The 20,032-nt window shown below is 53.4% G+C and overlaps 1 protein-coding gene across 2 annotated transcripts in view; it reads right to left on the minus strand.

Moving 5' to 3' along the window:
- Positions 1 to 20,032, minus strand: part of RGS9 (regulator of G protein signaling 9) — a 66,608-nt gene that overhangs the window by 2,859 nt on the left and 43,717 nt on the right. For both annotated transcript variants that reach the window (XM_082708397.1, XM_082708398.1), the window contains exons 13-17: positions 19,501 to 19,616; positions 15,883 to 15,970; positions 13,827 to 13,965; positions 11,205 to 11,290; positions 8,864 to 8,981 (exon numbers count right to left, since the gene is read on the minus strand). In XM_082708397.1, coding sequence (XP_082564523.1) covers positions 8,864 to 8,981; positions 11,205 to 11,290; positions 13,827 to 13,965; positions 15,883 to 15,970; positions 19,501 to 19,616 — 547 coding nt within the window. The remainder of the gene's footprint in view (positions 1 to 8,863; positions 8,982 to 11,204; positions 11,291 to 13,826; positions 13,966 to 15,882; positions 15,971 to 19,500; positions 19,617 to 20,032) is intronic.

The raw sequence follows: 20,032 nt of genomic DNA on the forward strand, positions 1-20,032 counted from the left end.
CTACCCTGGTACCCAGCCTGAGGACTGGAGGCATCTAGACATGGGCACCAGAGCATGGCGGTGAGACCAGAAGGCCCCCGTGTGCCCTGCTGACTCTGCCAGGCCTGAGACCACCCTCCTGGTCCTGAGCCCCGGCCCATGTCCCTCTGGCCGTCCTTTGGGGAGGGCCCAGCCCCGGCACAGCCCGTGCCTCCCGCAACACTGTAGGGCGGCCAGAAATAAAGGCCGAGGTGGAACCTGGACATGTCCGAGGAGACAGGGAGACTCTCAACTTCCCTGGGCTCCCGCGGCCCTGGAGTTAAGGAGCAAGGGGACAGGAGGGCCAGACCAGGCAGTTTCCGGCAAAGACACCCAAGGGAGCTTTGAGCTGACAACGTTAGAAATGGGATTTTCAGGGAGGCTGTCTGCTGTCCCCTTTCCTCCACAGATGGGCCTCCAAGGGCCCATCGGCCCAGTTGGCCAGGCCCCCTCCTGAAAGCCGGCTGTGGCCTTACACCACACTGAAGCCCAGCTAGAGGGTATGCGGTCCTGATGGGGAAGAGGGACCTTCTGGGACAGTTGGGCCGACACGGCCCCTGATTTCAGTGAACAGCGAACACTCTTGGAAACTGGCATGGTCACCCAGACGCCCAGTGTAGAGAAGCCCGCCTGCCCGAGGGACCAGGGCACTGCCTTGGGGCCACAAGAGGGCAGCTCCGGGCGCTGAGCTGGAGGCTTCTGGCTTCCTTGGGATGTGGCCTGATTGCCAGGTCATCTGAGTGAGCAGATCCCAACCTGAAGAGGAAAGGGCAGGCACAGCCCAGGACAGCTTTTGGAGGAAAGGAAGGGCCAGGAGGCCACAGAAGGCTTTCCCACAGGGGCTCCGTTCTCCCCCACCAGCTCCCCGAAGCCCCAGCTCCATTCCACCCTGAAACAGCAGCTGGGGGTCGCTGATTCTGTTCCTATGCTCCAACACCCACAGGCAACAAACCAGAGCCAAGGCCCAGACCTGGGGTCCCTGGGCAGACAGAGTCATTGTAAACGGCATTGTTCATATGCAGTGAGAACTGGCAAATACGAGGTTCTGGGCTGAGCCCTTTCCATGGTTCATTTGCACTTATTTCCGGGGACACTCGGTGAGATGCCCAACTCTCATTGCGCCCATTTTACAGATAAGAAAACTAATGCTTCGAAAAGCAAGCCCCAAGGACAGGCCACTGGGGACAGTGGGGCGGGCTTGGAAACCTGGCTTGTGGGCTGTGGAGTTCACGGTGTAGTTCACAGCGAGCTGCACCTCCCAAGGGGGGGAGCTGCTTATCAGCCCACCTCAGGATCACCCCAGGGGTCTGCTGCAAGTGCAGGTCCCAGCCCCAGCCAGATCCACCGGAGGAGACTCTCCGTGGGTGTCACTGAGGGAAAGCATCTACCAGACACCCGAGGTCACGCTTTTGTTATCATGCCGGGTGGGTTTGAGGAGCCCTGCACTGTGCTTCCAACACTGTCCTTCTACAGGGACAAGGGTCTCCACTTGGGACACAATCTGCAGACAAGAACGTCCAACTCCTGGTTTCAGCTCAGGTCGTGATCTCCCGGTCCTGGGATCGAGTCCCGCACTGGGCTCTCTGCACTGCGGGAAGCCTGCTTCTCCCTCTCCCTCTGCCCCTCCCCCTACTCACATGCTCTCTCGCCTGCTCTCTCTCCAAAGTAAGTAAATAAGTAAAATATTTTGTGAAAAAAAGAATTAACAACAAAGGGGAAAGCCTGCTCTAATGAAGGGTTCAGGAGACAAGAGTTAAGGGAAAGGAGTATGATCCTATGACTTATCAAGCATCTACTACGTGCGAGTTTATCTACGTATCTGTGACTCCCCCATTTTAGAGAACAGATGTTTGAGGCCCAGAAGGGTTCATCGCCCTCCTGAGGCTCCCACCGCCACCGGGGACGGTGGCAGGTGGACTCTACATGGTCCCTACATTCTGGCCCTGTCTGCCAGGGTGGGTGTGAGCTGTAAATGTCACATGACAGCCCCACGCCCTGGCCAGGCCACATGCTGTGACAGGTGACATCAACAAAGGATCATCTGAGCGAGGCTGACTTCATCACATGAACTTCAGATCTGAGTCTAGGGGCCAGAGACAGACGTCAGAGAGGTTGGAAGCACAGCAGGAATTCAATGAAGGAGAAGTTCTCTGTTATTGGCCTGGAAGACGGAAGGGGGAAACCGGGAGGGGGGTTGGGGCAGCTTCTAGGAGCTGAGTAGAGCCGTCAGCTAACAGCAAAAACAAAAACAAAAACAAAAACAAACCCACCCCAAAACTGGGTCCTTCAATCCTATAATGAGACACTGAAATCTCACCAACCATCTTAATGAACTTGGAACAGGCTCTACCCAAGAGCCCCCCGACAGGAACACAGGAGCCTGGTGTGATGGTGGGTGTGAGACCATGAGCAGAGGACCCAGCCCACCTCACTTGGCCAACCGTGAGCCTATAAACGGCGGTGCTCATGTGACTTTGTTACACAGCAATGGACAATTAACAGGACAACTAAAGAAAATTCGACCCCAGGAGTGTGTAACCCCAGAGCCCTTGCTCTGTCTACCGATCCACATGCCATCCCCTTGCGTGTGGGGCTCAGATAGGACCTGGGGTCCTGCAGAGTGGGCTGCAACACCAAAGTGGGGGAAACGGGCTTTGGCAAGAGAGATAGAGTGGCACCCAACTCTCCTCCTTCAATAACCTGAGGACATCCCACCTCCCGTACATTACCTGGAATCCCACTTGCTCAGAATCTGTGATGAATTCACTATCAGCCCCACTTGACAGATGAGAAAACTGAGGCTTGTGGAGAGGACAGCTGGACCAAGACCGTACAGCTTATGACAGGCTGCGCCATTCCATTTGCCTCCTTCCACCCCAGTTCTGTGCCCTCCTCCTCCTCCCTCACCTCCCTCAGCACTTTCTTTTCCAGGATGAATGACAGGACAGGTGAGGATGTAGCCACGTCCTGCTGGACTTACCTGGCCCAAGAAGGTCCTTTCTTCTGGGCAGATGGCCATAGCCCCGTTGGTCCTGGACCCCTTTTTTAGCCCATCGCCCCCCAGGACTCTGGCCCCTCCCACAGAGACCTAGCCCCACCCCTCCAGCCCATGCCACACCCACTGCGGGTGCGAGGTAGCAAAGCAGCGGCATGCAAGGCACGTAGCAAAGAAATGTGACACGCAGAGACACAGTGAAGCTCTGAGAGCTCGCTTTGTTTCATCTTGTGCTGCTGTTTTATTATGCAGGGAGCCAACAGAAGGGGGAGAGGAGCATGAAATGGAGTAGGTACGTTGACATGAGAACACAATCACAGGCTTTTCAATGGAAGGCAAAGCAGGCGGTGCAAATAGATGAGATTCGTTTTCTGCCTAGAAACCAGCTGAGAATTTGCAGGAGACCTCAGAGCCACCTGGAGGCCCACGTCCTGTGAGCCGCACTCGGGTTCAACATGCAGTGTACATAGCGCCCCCTCCAGTCCCTCCTTGCTCTCCCTTCCCCCACTGCCTCCAAAAGCCAATAAGCAAAGTGGGCTCCATGGAGAAAAATCCACAAGGGTGAACACATTATACCTCCTACCTACCACTTCATCTGGCACAGTTCAGCCCAAGACCGTCCCCTTACCATAGTGGTGAAGATTGGGACCAAAAGATGGACAAGTCACTGCACTGTTGCTAGTCAGCCCTTCATAGACAGAGGACATGACATCAGTGCCCACTCTTCTCCCTTCAAATATATCCTAATGGCCGCTGGAGAGCAGGGAGGGCCACACTGCAAGACTCTGAGAGAGTAGAGAAGCACGAAGGTTTGGGGAAACAAAGCTGTAAACACACCTCAGGAAATGCCCTAAATAATAAAGAATAATGAATCACTGTATGGTAGTGCACTGACAGATGCAAGAAAGCCCAAGCTTACCCTGAGACCAGATGCTACTAGATGGTGGTGATGGTGATAGTGGTGATAGTGATGGCGGTGATGACTGTGGTGACGGTAATGGTGATGGTGGTGATGGTGGCCGAGATGATGATGATGGTTATGGTGGTGGTGATTGTGGTAGTGATGATGGTGATGGTGACAGTGGTGACGGTGATGGTGATGATGATGGTGGTGATGGTAGTGTTGGTGGTGATGATGATGGTGATGGTGACAATGGTGATGGTGGTGATGATGATGGTGGTGATGGTGGCAGTGATGATGGTGATAGTGGTGATGGTGGTGATGATGATGGTGGTGATGGTAGTGTTGGTGGTGATGATGATGGTGATGGTGGTGACGGTGGTGGTGATGGTGATGGTGACAATGGTGGTGATGATCCGGGTAGAGGGGTGGTGATGATGCTTATGGTGGTGATAACAGTGGTGGTGATGATAGTGATGATGATGACAGTGTTGTGAAGAGGAGGACAGTGAGGATGAGGATGACAGTGACAGTGATAACTGTGACACTGGTAACAGCAGCCAGCATTTATTGAGCACTTACTATATGCCAGCCATTATCTGATATATCTACCTATTGTCCCTAGCCCTTATATTACCCCAACCCTCACAAGAACAGTCTGTGCTCTAAAAAGTAAGCTTGAGCATGAAATTCTACAAAGGAAATCCTGGTACTTTACCCCATAGTTTATAGTCTAGCATAAGATATACACCACCATGGGTAGAGAAACTCAAGCTATTTAAAATACACCATTAAGGAATTAAGATGACAGCTGAGTACACAGATAACAGAGACCATCATAATCACTTAAATACATCAGTAATAGTGTCCAAACAAGTCCTACTTTCAAAGCTATCTAGATTCAAACGGACTTCATGGGGCTATGTTACATCTGTCTCACAGAAACAATGTCAGCAGAGACAGCTGCCACCTGCTGGGACCCAATAGCAGACACTCTTAGGAAGCCCTAAAACTGGGTCAGAACCTGGGGCTCCTTGACTAGCAAACGTGAGAACTTCCCGGTGGGGCCCTTTTCAGTCCTCTAGGCCAGATGACCCTCTCCTACCTCTGCATGCCCCTGGGGTGTTGTATGCCACCCCAGCCTCGGTCCCCCTTCTATTTCACATGGCAGCCATTTGCATCCACACACTCTTGTCAGCCCCTCAAGGGCGGAGAACCTCGCCTACATTTTTGTATTTGCCGTAACACCCTTTACTGGTCCTTACCTAGAGCGGGTGTTCAAGAAACCCTCGTGGGATGGAGCAGTTGCTCTCTAGGAGCGAAGCCCTTTATCTCCTGCCTTCCTTCAGATGGGGAGTGTCGCAGTGCTTATTCATGCCTTTATCCCATAAGCATGATAACCAACTTTAGCTACATGCCTGTCTGTGCCTCTCATCAGATGGTGGGATCCTTGGGTGACAGACATTGAGAAAGTTTCCACTGATATGTGTGGTATCCCTCCCAGGTGCCTGAGACAGAGCCCCCGGTGGTCGGCTGTCAGGCAGACGTGTTCTGTGCAGGGAGTGGGCGGGCGGATGGTTGAGTCAAAGATGAACACAACCCAGTTGGTAACGGGAAGAATTCACAATGCACTTGACACCCCGCCATCCTCATCACCATTGTGTCAGGCATGTGGTCTTGGCTCATGGGGGGGTAACCGGAAGGGGTAGCGAGTACATATTCATTATTTCATGCTTCTCAAGCTTCCCTGGGAAAGCAGGACAAACAGCAGGAGAGCCAGATAAACGTCCTCTCCCAAGAGTCTGAGGGCAAAGCCTGAACCTGCCACAGCCAAGCATGAAATGTCTTTGATGCCTGAATTTTTATCTTAAAAAATTCATGTCCAGGGGCGCCTGGGTGGCTCAGTGGGTTAAGCCGCTGCCTTCAGCTCAGGTCATGATCTCAGGGTCCTGGGATCAAGCCCCGCATCAGGCTCTCTGCTCAGCAGGGAGCCTGCTTCCCTCTCTCTCTCTCTCTCTGCCTGCCTCTCCGTCTACTTGTGATCTCTCTCTGTCAAATAAATAAATAAAATCTTTAAAAAAAAATTCATGTCCATGTTGCATTCTAGCTCATAATCTATTCATGATTATTTTAACACAAAAAAATGGAAAATTACTTGTTTCATCCCATTCCAAATCTTCATGTAAAATGGAGGCCCCAGGCTGGGTATGTTCCCGGAATTCACAAAGTCTGTTTCAAGAAACAAGCATCTGGTCCCAAGCCCTCCCTTCATGAATCAAGAAGCAGAGACAGTAAGCGACTTGTTCAAGGCCACACGGCTAGTGCTAGAACCAGAGACCGAGAGGCCATCTCCAAGTCCAAGGCCCTTTTCCTTCCTTCCTACCAACCTCCCTCCATTCTTTACTTACTTACTTACTTACTTCCTCTCTCCCTCCCTCCTCTCATTCATGGGAGACATGCTTCTACAGACCCCGCCAGGCCTCAGGCATGAGGCTCCAAGCGATAAGACATGGCCCCACCTCATGTCAGTCAATATACAATGGCCATTACCAGAAATTTCTGCTTGGGGTACTCTCCTTGAGTTGGAGGACTCTGACATTTTTCAAAAGAGAGATTCCCAACACATACCTCTGGTGGCCCTTCCAGAGTATAAGCTAGACTACAACTACGGAAAACGGAGTGAGTCATGGGATCCTTTTGCCAACACAAAACCAAGAGCCACAAACTCCTTACAATGACCTAAAAAGTCCCTGATGACCTGGCCTTGCCCACCTCTCCAAGCTCAAGCTGAACCATTTCTCCCGTGCCCATGAGGCTCCATTCGCCTGGCGCTGCCGTCATTCAAAGCTGCTTTCCCTCAACAGGCCCTTCCTACGGCTGTGGTCCCCTCTGTCTGGAAAGCTCTCCCTGCCTCCCCACATGCTTTGTACGGCCCACCTTTCCCCATCCTCTTTTCTGTCACTCAGAGAAGCCTCCAGTAGACGCAACTCCTTCCTGTTCTCTGTCATGGTGCCGTTTCCACTTCCTTTCTAACACCTGGTACAGATCTCACCACATCTTGGGGCTGTCGACGGCAACGATGGCTCCGGTTGCTCATCCCTTCCTCTCTCCACGTCTTTTGCAACAAGACTTTAAAATTTCTCTCACCAAAGAGATAGAGTCTTTTTCCTCAGCCCTTGATTCTAGCCTGGCTTTGTAACTGGATCTGGCCAAGAACATGAGGTAGAAGACCACACACTGGTTCCAAGTCTACACCTCAAGACTCTGGTGTTTCCGGGGCACCTGGGTGGCTCAGTGGGTTAAAGCCTCTGCCTTCAGCTCAGGTCATGATCTCAGGGTCATGGGATCGAGCCCCGCATTGGGCTCTCTGCTCAGCGGGGGGCCTGCTTCCTCCTCTCTCTCTGCCTGCCTCTCTGCCTACTTGTGATCTGTCTGTCAAATAAATAAATAAAATCTTAAAAAAAAAAAAAAAGACTCTGGCATTGCCACTGACTCCCTTACAATTCCGTCATCGCCACAGACTGTGCGAGGCCAGGTTGCTGGAGGACAGGAGACATGAGAAGCAGAGAAGAATCATTCCACTCATCCCAGCTCAGGCTCCCACAGACCAAGCCCCCAGGCGGGGGAGTGAGCTCCAAGATCAGCAGAGCCACACAGATGACCCTAAACCCATGAGCAGTGAACACTGATTATCACACGGCGCCCCAGCTCTGCAGCTGTCAGCAAAGGTACTGATAACGGTCGGCGTCACTGTGGTTCGTCGGTCCTAGTCTGTGAGCTCCGGGAGTCGGAGACCACGTCCATTGTCCTCACCAGTCCCTGGTACATAGTGGCTAATCGGAAAAAGTGTCAAATGGGCGAGTCTTGTGGCTGGGCAGTGTTTGTGCCTTTCTGGCTGACTTGTTTGTTCTAACCCCTTCAAGTTCCTACACAGGTGTATGAGGTAAGGCTGGCTCCAAGGATTACCTTGTAGTCCTCCCAAGGTCGGAGCTAGAACTGCCGGCCCCCGCCACCCCGACCACAGGGCTGACCCAGGCTACAGCTACACAGGAGGGAAGCACCAACATCTAGAAAAAGATCCCGGGGAGTATCTTCTTTGACCCTAACTTGTCTTGAAAATATCCATATGTCCAGCTACCCTCTCTCTCTTCCCACGAAGAAGACACCAGCGCCCTTCCTTTACCCAAAGGATGCTCAGCAGAAGGCCATTTTCCCTTGACTGCTCTGGAGGCTTCTGGCTCCAGTCCTTCATCCCTACAGCTACGGATTCCCCTAGCATGTCTCGGGATGTGGGGAGACAAAAGGGAAGGACCCTCCGTAACTGTTTCCGAGCGCAAGCTCGCCAGCCCTGTCTCAGCAGGGCCTCTCTGCGAAGATGCAACATGTCCAGGGGACGTGCCTCTCTCGGGGACCCTGCGGCAAGCGCCTTGGAGGGATCTCAGCCTGCTTCAGAAGCGGAGCCTCGACGGGGGAAGTGGGGTAAGGAGCTTCATGAAGCTGTTTGAAACGGATGTACCTGACAGAACGATGCCTGGAGGGAGGAGGGGGGCCTTCTGGTTCATTCTCCAAAGCAAATGTGGGACACGGAGCAGCCTGTTTTCTCTATGCTCCTGCTACAGGAAGCCTCCCCAGGGAGACAGGCAGTCACACAGCCACTGAGTCAGGTGACCTCCCCGTATCCCTGCCGACCCTGTCCCTTGGTGAGCTGGAGCGGAAGGACGAGCTCTAGTCGCCGCGGTGCAAGGAAGGGCTCCCCCGGAAGGAGTTCAGGGGACTCCGGGGTGACCCTGGCCATCCCGGTGCCCCACTAGCGCGGAACGGCATCCTCTAGATTGCGACCGACCCCGGCCCTCTTTGCTTGCCCCCCACCCCCGCCCCCAGCAGCCGCGGGTTTATTTCGGAGGCGGCTCTTTTTTGAGTTGGCTCCTGCGGTCCAGTTTGCTCATGACCTGGGTGATGTCCACCGTGTTGGCCGCTTCTCGAGCCTTGGCTTCTTCTTCCAGCTGCCTCAGGATCACGGGGCTCGGGCTGGAGCGCAGGTGGCGCCGCATGAAAGGGAGGCCGGAGCTGGAAGGCAGGACGGGGCTGCGGTTGGGGGAAAGCCACCCAGCTGGCCCGGCGGGGACGCGGCCGCCCCTAGTGGGAGACGGAGCCGCAGGACCGGAATCTGGGCTTGTTCCCCCATGTTCCCAGTGAGCCCCAAGGTGGGGGGGACCTCAGGGGCATGTTCAACCTTAGCTCTTTCTCCACCTTGGGAGGAGGAGCCGGTGAGTACCAGCTGCCATTGGGTTTCTGGCTGGGCCCAAGGAGGACTGCCTACGGTGGCGATCACATACCTTCTAGAATGTTTGGAAATCAATGTGCCTGCTTAACCTCCTGTGGGCTCTTCCTAAACGAAGGGGGCAAGGGGAGTTTGACGTTGGAAGCCCAAGGGTTCTGGCCTCATGGGGGAGCTGGAGCATTTGTTTTCAAAAGCCAAAGAGTGCTGGGCTGTCCTAGAGGACAAGGCGGGGCCCGCAGAGAAAGGGGGAGAGGCGGGGGGGGGGGGGGGGGTGGCTGGTGGTGCTGGGTGCAAACATGGGGTGAGTCAGTCAGAACCTTGACTGAAGTCACCCATGGGTTCTTGGGACCCAACCCTGTCCACCACGGCCTTGGGCACAGGACAAAGCTCCAGGTATCTGAGTGAGGCAGGAAACGGGGAGCAGCTGAGCCACCCACATGCCCCCAAAGCAGGCCTTTCAGCAGCAACGGTGGATTTAAAACCTAGGACGTCCCCAAAGCTCCGGATCACAAAAGCCCAGAGAATTCTTGGATCTACCCTAGGGAAGAACGCAAGGACTCCCCTACTAGTAAATCAGGACGGAACCTGGGTCTCCCACCAGCCCTGCCAAGGGAGAGCCTAGAGCTCAATTTAACTTCTTCTAGAGAAATTAACGCTCGTATATTGCCTGACACCCTCGAGCCTTGAGACAAAGGCACCGACCCCAATCCCCACATTTACGGGCTGAGCTCCCCTTGGTACGAGAACATCCGCCCGTGTCTTCTCACTCACAGGGACATCCTCAGACCACAGTTCCCCACCCCCAAGCCACGCGGTGCGGCTGGGGCCTCCCGCCATCCCCAGCACCCCAGGCACCCGGGGACGCTCCAGAAAAGAGCCAGCTGATTCCTCGGGTCTGCCCCAACTGGTAAAATATCTGGAGAGAGGAAAAGGAGCCCCTCCTTCTTTTCCCTCTACTTTCTGGCAGAACTTCTAGAGCGATTACCCCCCCCCCCCCACTTCTTGTGGCTTAAAGGAAACCTTTTCAAGCTCCCAAGGATGCGAAACGCCCCCCTCTTCCCTGGTAAAACTAGAAGAATGGCACCACAGAGACCTCCTTTCTCTCCTTTTTATAACAGGGCCATTATCCTCAAGAATGAAACCAAGTTGGGTTTTTTTGGTTGTTTTTTTTTTTTTTTTTAAAGCTCCCTTAATAAAGGCTCCGGTCCAACCCCCCCTCTTTTGAATTGACCGGCGACACTGGAAAAGAGCCCAGCGTGGGCTGAGCCGGCAAACAGGGGAACGTTTACTAACCACGGGGGGGGGGGGGGGGGGCAGGCCACGCGCTGGCGCCGGGAAAACCTCCCCCAAAGTCCCCATGTCTTTGTTCAAGCTGTCATCTGGTTCCTCTTTGGAATCCTCAGTCCTCACAGAGTTTTCTTTTTCCCCCCAGAAAAGAGTTCCATCTGGCCCTCAGAACATTTCTCCTTTGCCCACAGGTTCGGTCCGATGAGATGATCCACATCTCCAATGAGGAAGGTGAGCACGAACCAGTTGGGGGTGGGGGTGGGGCTTGCCAAAAGGCGGTCGCCGGGGTCAACACGGATGCTTGCAATGTCAGTGCTCATCTCCCGCAGGAGCCTGGCCATTTTTTCCTGGCAGGTGGAGTCTGCTATGCTAAGGTCTTAGGACTTCCCAAGAACACAAGGATGTGGCTAAGCTACTTCCCACAAATCAGTTCCAAGGTGGAGAACTGTAGCAATCAACAAACCAACGAGATGCTTCCCTTTGCGGTAGGGTAATGATCAGGGCAATAATCTTCACTTTTTCCAACCCACGTCAGGGACACACAACTTTCTATGGAAATCTTGCAAGGCTACCTTGAAGCCAACAAGGCCATCCTACCCCTAAGAAATCCTTCCCGGTCCCTCAAATTATTTCCATCATGGCCATTTGGCTGAAAAAAAGACCCTCCCTTCCCTGTCAACAAAACAGCAGGCAACTGGCAAATTGCTGCTGTCTCCACTTGCCTTCTCTTGGTGGTTCCCTGCGGTTCAATAGCTTTGGCCAGCATTTCCTTATAGATTGGAGACTTTAAATAGCGGGCGTAAGAATCCTAGGGGGGAAAAGAGACATTAAGAGAGGAGACGTGTCACATCAACAGACCAAGTTTGCTGTTTTCAAGTTCTCCCTGGGCACCAAGATGGCAAAGTTCAGGGAATCTGCGTCCTTGTGTGAAAGGCATTCGGAGGTGGGTCTAAATCAGTGGTTCTCCAGTGCGGTCCCCAGACCGGCAGCGTCAGGCTCACTGGCAAATTGCCAGAAGCACAGGTCTTCAGGCCCACCCAGTCCTCCGAAATCAGGAATTCCCGGGATGGAACCATCGGAGTCTTCACAAGCCTTCTGTGGATGCTTTTGTACTTCGGCTGCTCTGTGGTCTCTAATCCCTCACGTGAAAATCAGCCTTGGTGGGGAAGGGTCTTCCATGAGGCCAACATGAGATGACAGGACATCTGTACCCCACCACTCCCCTCCAGTACCTCCCCCCCCCAAAAAAAAATGAGCTTCCATGAACTTGGAACCCACCTCAAAGCCGACAAACATCCTTTTCTGCCCTGAATTGGGGTATGAAAGCAAGAGAATTTTTTAAAAAAAACACCAAGAGTCAGGTTTCTCTTGTGTGGCTCTTTCCTTGGACCCTGGGCAGGCTCCGAGAAGTGGCTTCATGAATGCTTGTCACCTCCAAGTCAACTCAAAACTCTCATTCTAACCAATAGGGAGCAACATCCGCAGCACTGAGAGTTTTTTAAGTTTATCCAAAGGGTCCCATTCTAAAGACTGAGTGGTGGCTAAACATTACAAGAACCACGACAGTCTGGGAGTGGGCATTATGGATCATTGGGTCACACTGAGTTTATTGGCATAAGACACAACCTCTAACGACACACTGTCCGCGAAGCATATACACCGATCTCGAGTCACCCACGACTCCCATTTCGTTCTGCCCAGTTTCCGGCTTCCCTGCGTGTCTCTGTGAGAGGCTGTATAAAACCACATCTTTAAGAATCAAAATGTATGTGAAAATAACCCAAAGGAAGACCATTAGTAAAGGTATTTTCTTGTGAATCTCCTCACAAGGCAAACGGAGAAACCCCACTGATGGAAATCAAGTGGAGAAGGCGATGTGGCTTGGTGAAAATTCTAAACTATTACATATCTTAGAAGCAAAGTAAAAGTGTTTATAACAAAATATACATCAAAGACTAAATAAAATATAATTAAGGGATGCTAACAAAAAATTTGCCATTCAACAGTCATCACATAATGAAAATTTCTAGAGATCCTCTATTATACGAGGAATAACTATAGTACTGTGAAGTTAAAGCAACTGTAGAAAGTCTTCGTTGTTTTAAGATGTATTTATTTATTTGACAGGGAGTTAGAGAGAGAGAGAAGGAAATCGGCGGGGAGAGCCAGAAGGAGAAGGAGAGAGAGAATCTCAAACAGACTCCCCCTGAGCACAGAGCGGGGCTCGATCCCACAACCCTGAGGTCATGACCTGAGCCAAAATCAAGAGTTGGCTGCCCAACCTACTGAGCTACCCAGGGGCTCCTGAACAAAGTCTTATTATGACACCAATTAATAACCCAGCTGGAGGGGCACCTGGATGGCTCAGTGGGTTAAAGCCTCTGCCTTTGGCTCAGGTCATGATCTCAGGGTTCTGGGATTGAGCCCCACATCGGGCTCTCTGCTCAGCAGGGAGCCTGCTTCCCCTCCTCTCTCTGCCTGACTCTCTGCCTACTTGTGATCTCTGTCTGTCAAATAAATAAAAATATTTTAAAAAATAAAATTAAAAAAAAAAGAACCCAACTGAACAACCTCTCTTAGGCCAATGCTGAACCCCAAATTCTAATTTCTTAAGAAAGAAAGTGACTGACTCTTGTCTCAAACTTCCCCCCGCCTTTTTTTTTTAACAGTTTCCTAAAACTTCCCACCATGTTCACTTTTATTAATAACTCAGAAAGGCTACCTGAATTCCCACTGGGTTTTATCATCCTCACAGTGAATTTATCTCTTTCCCATACTAAACGGTCCCCCAACCCCAACCCATGATACGTGCTTCGGGCCGGAGCCACCAGAACGGCCACCATCCCCTGGTAGAGACTAAGGTCAGCCTTGGGAGGCAGGCGGACACAGTTTGACTCCCGACTGCACCTCCAAGGAGACCCTGGACAAACTAGACTCTGGAGAAGCAAGTCCTGCCTCGTGGGTGGTCCCCGATACAAAGCCCCATGCTTTGCACCGTGACTGCTGCTCCCAAGTCCTCGGTAAATAAGACCTATTCCAGCAATGTCCTCACCACCCATGCATGGGTGCCCAGACCACTGTCGCAGAGTGACAGACCATAAGGACACACACAGCATCTGCCTGTGGTACCCCGCCATCCCCCAGATGCCAAGACTGGAAGCCCAGCAAGGTTCCGGACCAATGAACGGGGGGAACAAGGCTATTGACCATCCTGAACCCCAACACCAGCCAAGCAGAAGCCACATGGTATCTCCCCCTGTTCCCGTCTCCAAAGACTCTCCCAGGTGCCCGAGAAGGGAGGGGCCGCGTGGCCCCCCATGACCGTCCGCGCAGAGCCCACCTACCTTCTTCATGAGCATGTAGATGTGAGTCTGCGCCGCATCTAACACATAGCGGTGAGGATGTCTCAGCCCCTTGACGGTGATGTCCATGGTTTTGCCATCTATGTTTATCCACCGTCTCGCCCCTGGGGCCAAGAAGAGCCTGGAGCAGGGAGGAAGATGTGAATTGGAAGCTCGACCAAGTTGGTGAATGAAAAGTTCACGGCTGCCTGGGCGGGAGGGAGGGCCGTGACTCAGGTCCCCTAAAGGAAGCGGGTCACTGGCAATGAAAGCAGCCCAACACCAGCCATTAGAATAAAGAACCCAGTTTGCAACTTAACACCTTTTGCCTTATTGACGAGGATTTGGGGCCCACGGGGAACCAGGCCGTTCCAAGCAGGTGTTCCAGGCCCTCTGCTCTCCCTTGGTTCAACCTAAATGTATTCAGAATTTTTTTTTTAAGTAATCTCTGCGCCCAACATGGGGCTGGAACTTGTTGACCCCAGACCAAGAGTGGTGTGCTCCGCTGAGCCAGCCGGGCGCTCCAGAGGTATTTAGAGCTGAACCTCACAGGCTAAGTTAGGAGGCAGCGCCCAGTCCCAGCACCCAGAGGTTGGGTGGCCAAGGTGCCCTTGCCGATGGCCCCAATGAGAACCCAAACTCAGCTGCACGGCTCTCCAACATTTCCCATTCTGACTTGTTCAGGGTTAGAAATCCGGGAGTGCTTTCCCATCCTCCGAAGCTGCACATTAAAATTTTGGAATTCAGATGATGGTGACGTCATGGGCAAGCCTGGGGAGAAGCTGATAGAAAGGAGGAGGCCGCAAGGGTTTTTCTAGCAGAATTCTAGAGTTAGGAGCCATGTGTGTGTGTGTGTGTGTGTGTGTGTGTGTGTCGTGGTGGGCGAGGCCGTCAGGAACCACTGTTGTGAGCGTGGCTGTCACAGGACCTTCCTGGAAGGACAGTCCCACCGGCACCCCCACTTCTCCCTGGGGGCGGAGGTGGGGACATTCCTAAGAAAGGCCAAGAGCCTCCAAGCATGAGATGCAAAACCTCAGCTCCTCCCTTCGGTGTTATCGGCGCCTTCCCGGAAGGGACAGTGGTCCCTTCTGAGTCGGTTGGAAGGACAGACAGACACCAGAGGTCCAAAGGGGCAAGTGATCAGAGGCGAAGGGCCCTCTAGCCTGCTGCCCGGAGCTCAATGTCACGGTCTGGGGGCTGCCAAGGGCCCCTGCCTGGCCCAGCTCAGCGCTCAGGCTTTGAGAACCACGGTTACGGGTGTGGGTGTGAACCGAAGGTGCTGGGCCCTCGGGGCCCCAGGCTGGTGTCCACTCAGACGGGTGCAGAGTGAAGGGCTGGCAGGAAGGCCCCCACAGCAAGATAAGGCCCACCCGGCTCAGCTCGGGAGGAGGGAGGGCACAGGGCACGCATCTCAACAGCCGGGCACCCAGCAGTGTGGGGGTCTCCCCCCGACTTCATCCTCCCCACCGGGGCCATAAGAAGCAGGGGGGCCTTCTGAACTGAAGCCTCAGGTTCCTGGGTAACATGGAGGACAATTCTGGGGAGAAGCAGGCGTGGAGCAGAACAGACTCACCGCTACACGGAGCTGTGGGGTCTACAGCCATTCCACGCAACATAAGAGAGGACCCCACATTTGTAGCCCAAGCCGGTGCACTGGGCGCAGAGACTTGGGGAGGCTCCCTCCCGTTATGGTCTTTACTTCCCTAGATGGCTGGGGAGGGGGTGGGGGGTGTCCTATGCCACCTGTTGTCCCTCTCCTCGCTCTCAAACATGCACGCATGCGCACCCCTCTTGGGACATGGAAGGGGGGTGAATCAAAAACAAAGCATCACACGGTAACTCGGGGCAGTTGCCTTGAACTCCCGAGCACAGCCCCCTTGGAGAGGGCAGTGACCTCACGCGCCTCCCAGACTTTCTTCCGAGGAGCACCAAGCCTTAGTGGGGAGGTATCTACAGACAGCATGGCAGGTGGATTGGTCCCCCCCACACTCCCTCTCAACCTCCAGCACAGCAGGGGTGGCCCACGGGAGGCTCTCCCAACCGTCCGATGGGTCCTCACTTGTAAATCTCCTCTGCTTTCTCCTTGACCTTGGACTGATCTCCGTACTTCAGATCTTCACAGGCTTCCCAGAATCCCAGATTCTCCCCTGCGTGGGGAGGAGGGGTCACGCAGACGCAAGGCAGGCGGGAAACACGGCGGGAGAGGAGAGAGGGAAGAAGAGAGCTGGGTCAGCGGAGGCCAAGTCAGTCCCCGCCGCCCAGGGAGCCTCTCCCGTCTGCAAAACAGACCAGAGCAGGCTGTGAGGCTGGACAGGACAGCGTCCAAGAGAAGGAGCCAGGTCTTGCTTCCAGGGCCCATGAGAACATTGTTAACCTGCAACCGCCCCACGTGTGGTCTCTGCAGTGAACCAGACTGCAGTGCACCACGTGTGAAGCCGTATGCGGCGACCGTGCCCACTGGCCTTTCCCGGGCGACGCATGGGTCGGAGCTCACAGCAGCCCCCTTGGACCGCCCCAGCCTTCCCTGCCCTGGAGTTTGGCTGGAGCAAAGCCTGCTTGGACAAGTAAGCCTGGGACCGGCTCATGAACAAGTCCCGAGAGGCTTTCTTCATAAAGGCCACTGTTCACTGTGCCCACGTTCAGCGACTGCACGGGATGGCTGCCCACTTTGTGGGCGCAGACCACCCCACCTGGCAGCCCCCTGCAGGGCAGAGACCAGCCAGAGGTCCTCAGAGAGAGGACCTCAGGGAAGGACTTCTCAGAGGGTCACCTGAGCCACAGAGACTCAGCTCCTCAGAGCCCAGGAGGCAAGCCAGTCTCCTCCTGAGCCTTCCCTTCCTTTCAACATAAAGCTCTCCAGGCACCCACAGCAGGTGTGAGCACTGGGGTACGATCGTTCCAGGAGATTGGGGTACATCTCACTGCGTGTGAGAGTGTGTGTGTGTATGTGTGTGTGTGTGTACAATTATGTACTGTGTGCATGTGTGTGTTGCACGTGCACATGCGTGTGTCTGCATGTAAATCGTGGCATGCTGTGGGGCTCCCCCCCACACACTTTTCACAGCATTTGCCAGAAAGCTCCCAGGTGCGTCGGAATGGAAAAAGCAGCACAATTCTCAACTAGTGGACGTCTGTCCCACAACTGTACAGAGGTCCTTCCTCTTCAACATGAGCTTCGGGGTGTTCTTTAGGACTTTGGTCAAGGGCATGAGGAGACAAGGCAGCGATGCTTTTAAATGACACCCAATCAGTCTCACATCGAGTGCCGTGTAGACTGCCTTATCCAGGCAAAAGACAAACCGTTGCTTAAGGTTAAAATGAAATGAGCAGCTATTCACATCAGCCAAAGGTGGAAGCAAAAATGTCCATCAGCCGATGAATGGATGAACGCAGCATAGACATACAGGGCCATACGATTTAGCCTTAAACAGGAATAAAATTCCAAAGCAGGCTACAATATAGATGAACCTTGAAGGCATTACGCTAAGTGAAATAAGCCGATCCAAAAGGACAAAAAGATAGGTGATATATGATATGATCGCCCTTCTATAAGGTATCAAATATAGAGAAATTCATGGAGACAGAAAGGAGATTGGAGGTCGCTGGGAGCTGGTGGGGGAGGGAGGAGAGGGAATGGGGGAGTTAGTGCTTCACGGGGACAGAGTTTCCTTCAGTGAAGAGAAAACGTTCTGGAGATGGACAGCAGTGATCGGAGCACAACAACGTCAGTGCACCGACCGCGACTGAACCACGCGTTTGAAAACGGTTAAAATGATACATTTTATGTGATGAATTATTATTGCCATAAAAAAGTAAACAAGCACCCGAACAGGTGTGCGTGAATGTGCAAAGCAGCGTTAGTCACGATAGCCAAAACGTCTAAACCCAGAGGGCCACCGAAGGATGAATGGATCAACGAAACGTGGTCTACCCGTACCTCGGGATATTATTTGGTCATAAAAAGGAAGGAAATACTCTTAAGAGGGATGAAGCCTGTTAACACTATGTTGTGTGAAAGAAGGCAAAAAGCCACACAACGCATGATTCCATGTATACGAAATGTCCAGAACGGGCATATCCATGAAGACAGACAATACATTATTAATGGTCACCCAGGTGGGGGAGGGGGAGGGGGAAGCAGGGGGAGGGGCAGGCAGAGGAAGAGTGTGGAAGAGGGAATGACTTTGAATGGGTAAGGGGTTTCTTTGTGAGGTGGTAAAAATGTTCTGCAATCATATAGTGAGGACGGTTGTGCAGCTTTGTGAACATACGAAAAACCCCAGAACTGTAACCTTTGAAAGGATTATGTCATGTGAACTACATGGTACATGTGTTTATGGTATGAGAAGTCGATCTCGGTTTTTTTTTTTAATGTCATTTAAATGAGAAAACTCATGATTCATCCTCCCTGCTTACCCCTGAGGCCTCGGGAATCTCTCACAGAGATCGCCAGAAATAGTATTTTAGTAACACAGGGATTTCTTTTCAAAGGATTCTCACTGTTAACCAAGTACAGGGTTGATATTGGGGGGCGGGAACAAGCCCAGGTGCACTTTGTCGTTTTGCCGCTAGATGGCACCCTATCGCCTTCCTCTGGAGTTGCTTTGGTGGGGGGGGGGGGGTGGGAGGGGCCGGGGCCCCAGCTAAAAGCGCTTGCTTTCCCATCGTCTATTCTGGGTTTTATCCTATCACGGCAATTAGGCTCGATCAGAGAGAAGGATTGTCAGGAATCCGTATTATGATGTAATGCACTGCATCAGGCAGTCAAACAGGCTAATGGCACGTCCCCTGGGATTAGTTCCAGGCACAGCCCCTACAGACAAATGGGTCTTGGGAGCAAGCAGCTGAGAACGGAGGTTAAATAGGAAGATACCCAGCAGGCTGGGGAGTCAGTAAGCAAGTGTACGAACCCCATAAAAACACACCTTCCAGCAAAGGGTCCTGACGTTCCCAGGTGGTTCTCAGGTAGTGTATTTAAGAGGCTACGGGTGCCTCCTTACCATGCTGAGACACCCCGAGACGGAGTATAAAACGGGGCCCCGCCCGTCCGTCCCCCCCGAGACCGGCCCCTGTGCATGGGCAGCAGAGCGGGGGCTGAGACCGCGGTTCTCCATCACAGCCACGTGGGAGAATCACCTGGGGAGTTCTCACACCTGCGGGCATCCCAGCCCAAACCAATGTAAAAGGAGCATCTGGAGAAGGGATCCGGCAGGTGTGTTTTTAAGATTCCCCCGGGTGAATGGAACGCACAGCCTGGGCAGAGAAGCAGGGGGCTGAAGGAAACCAGGCCGCCAGACAAAAAGGGAAAGCTCGCTTTTCTGCTTCCCTTCGGGCCAGGGTCCCCCCCACGAGCCGCACTTAGCGGCAGGGGACGCGGGGACTCTTGGACCGGTGACCCCAGAATCAGCGTAAGGAGGTGGGAACAGCAAGAGGGGACGGAGCCCTTGCATTTGGGAGGTGCGCTGCGTGGATTTCGTCAGCAGAGTCCATCCCCTGCCCCTCGGCTAGGGGGGCCCCTTGGACCGGATGGAAAGGACACGTCCAAGAAGGGCGCACAGCAGCAGAGCTGGGAAAACACCGACTGAGAAATCCTCAAAACCCTACGCCCGGCGTGACAGGCGTGTTCCTAAAAGTAAAAAAAAAAAAAAAAACGGTATTAAAAAATCAAAAGACCCACCACTGAATTCTTTCTTGAGAAAGTACTGGAAGCTCTGCCGGCCCTTGGGGTCTCGGATCAGCTCACTGAAGTTGAAAGCCCATCTTTCCACTCGCATCTTGGTTGGGATTTCCACCCTGCAAGGATGATGGTTTGTAAGTGCACCAGGCGCTCGGAGTGAGGCAGGGCCCCCACCAAGCTCACGAGTCCCACCGCCCAGGGCTCAGCCCGACCCTCCCCCCTCAGCCCCCACACAAACCACAATCCAAGTAACCAGACGCTAGGAACACGCAGCCTCACAGGAGCCCCTTGGGGCTCATGGGGGAAGCTGGTACCCAGACAGCGACAGCCTCACATTCAGGAAGGCTCCCTTCTTCAGGAAAAAGGAACACAGATGTCCCCTCTGAGGCCCATGGAGACTGGCCAGCAGCGGGTCAATCAGGCTGCCACACCAGACCAGAAGATTCCAGAATGGCCCCAGTGATGGGTGTTGTGGCTACTGCCTCCCCACCCCACGGCCCTTCACACAAAGCACAGGGGCATCTGGAAGGAG

The sequence above is a fragment of the Mustela nivalis genome (genome assembly GCF_964662115.1).
Source record: "Mustela nivalis genome assembly, chromosome: 17".
Lineage (NCBI taxonomy): Eukaryota > Metazoa > Chordata > Mammalia > Carnivora > Mustelidae > Mustela > Mustela nivalis.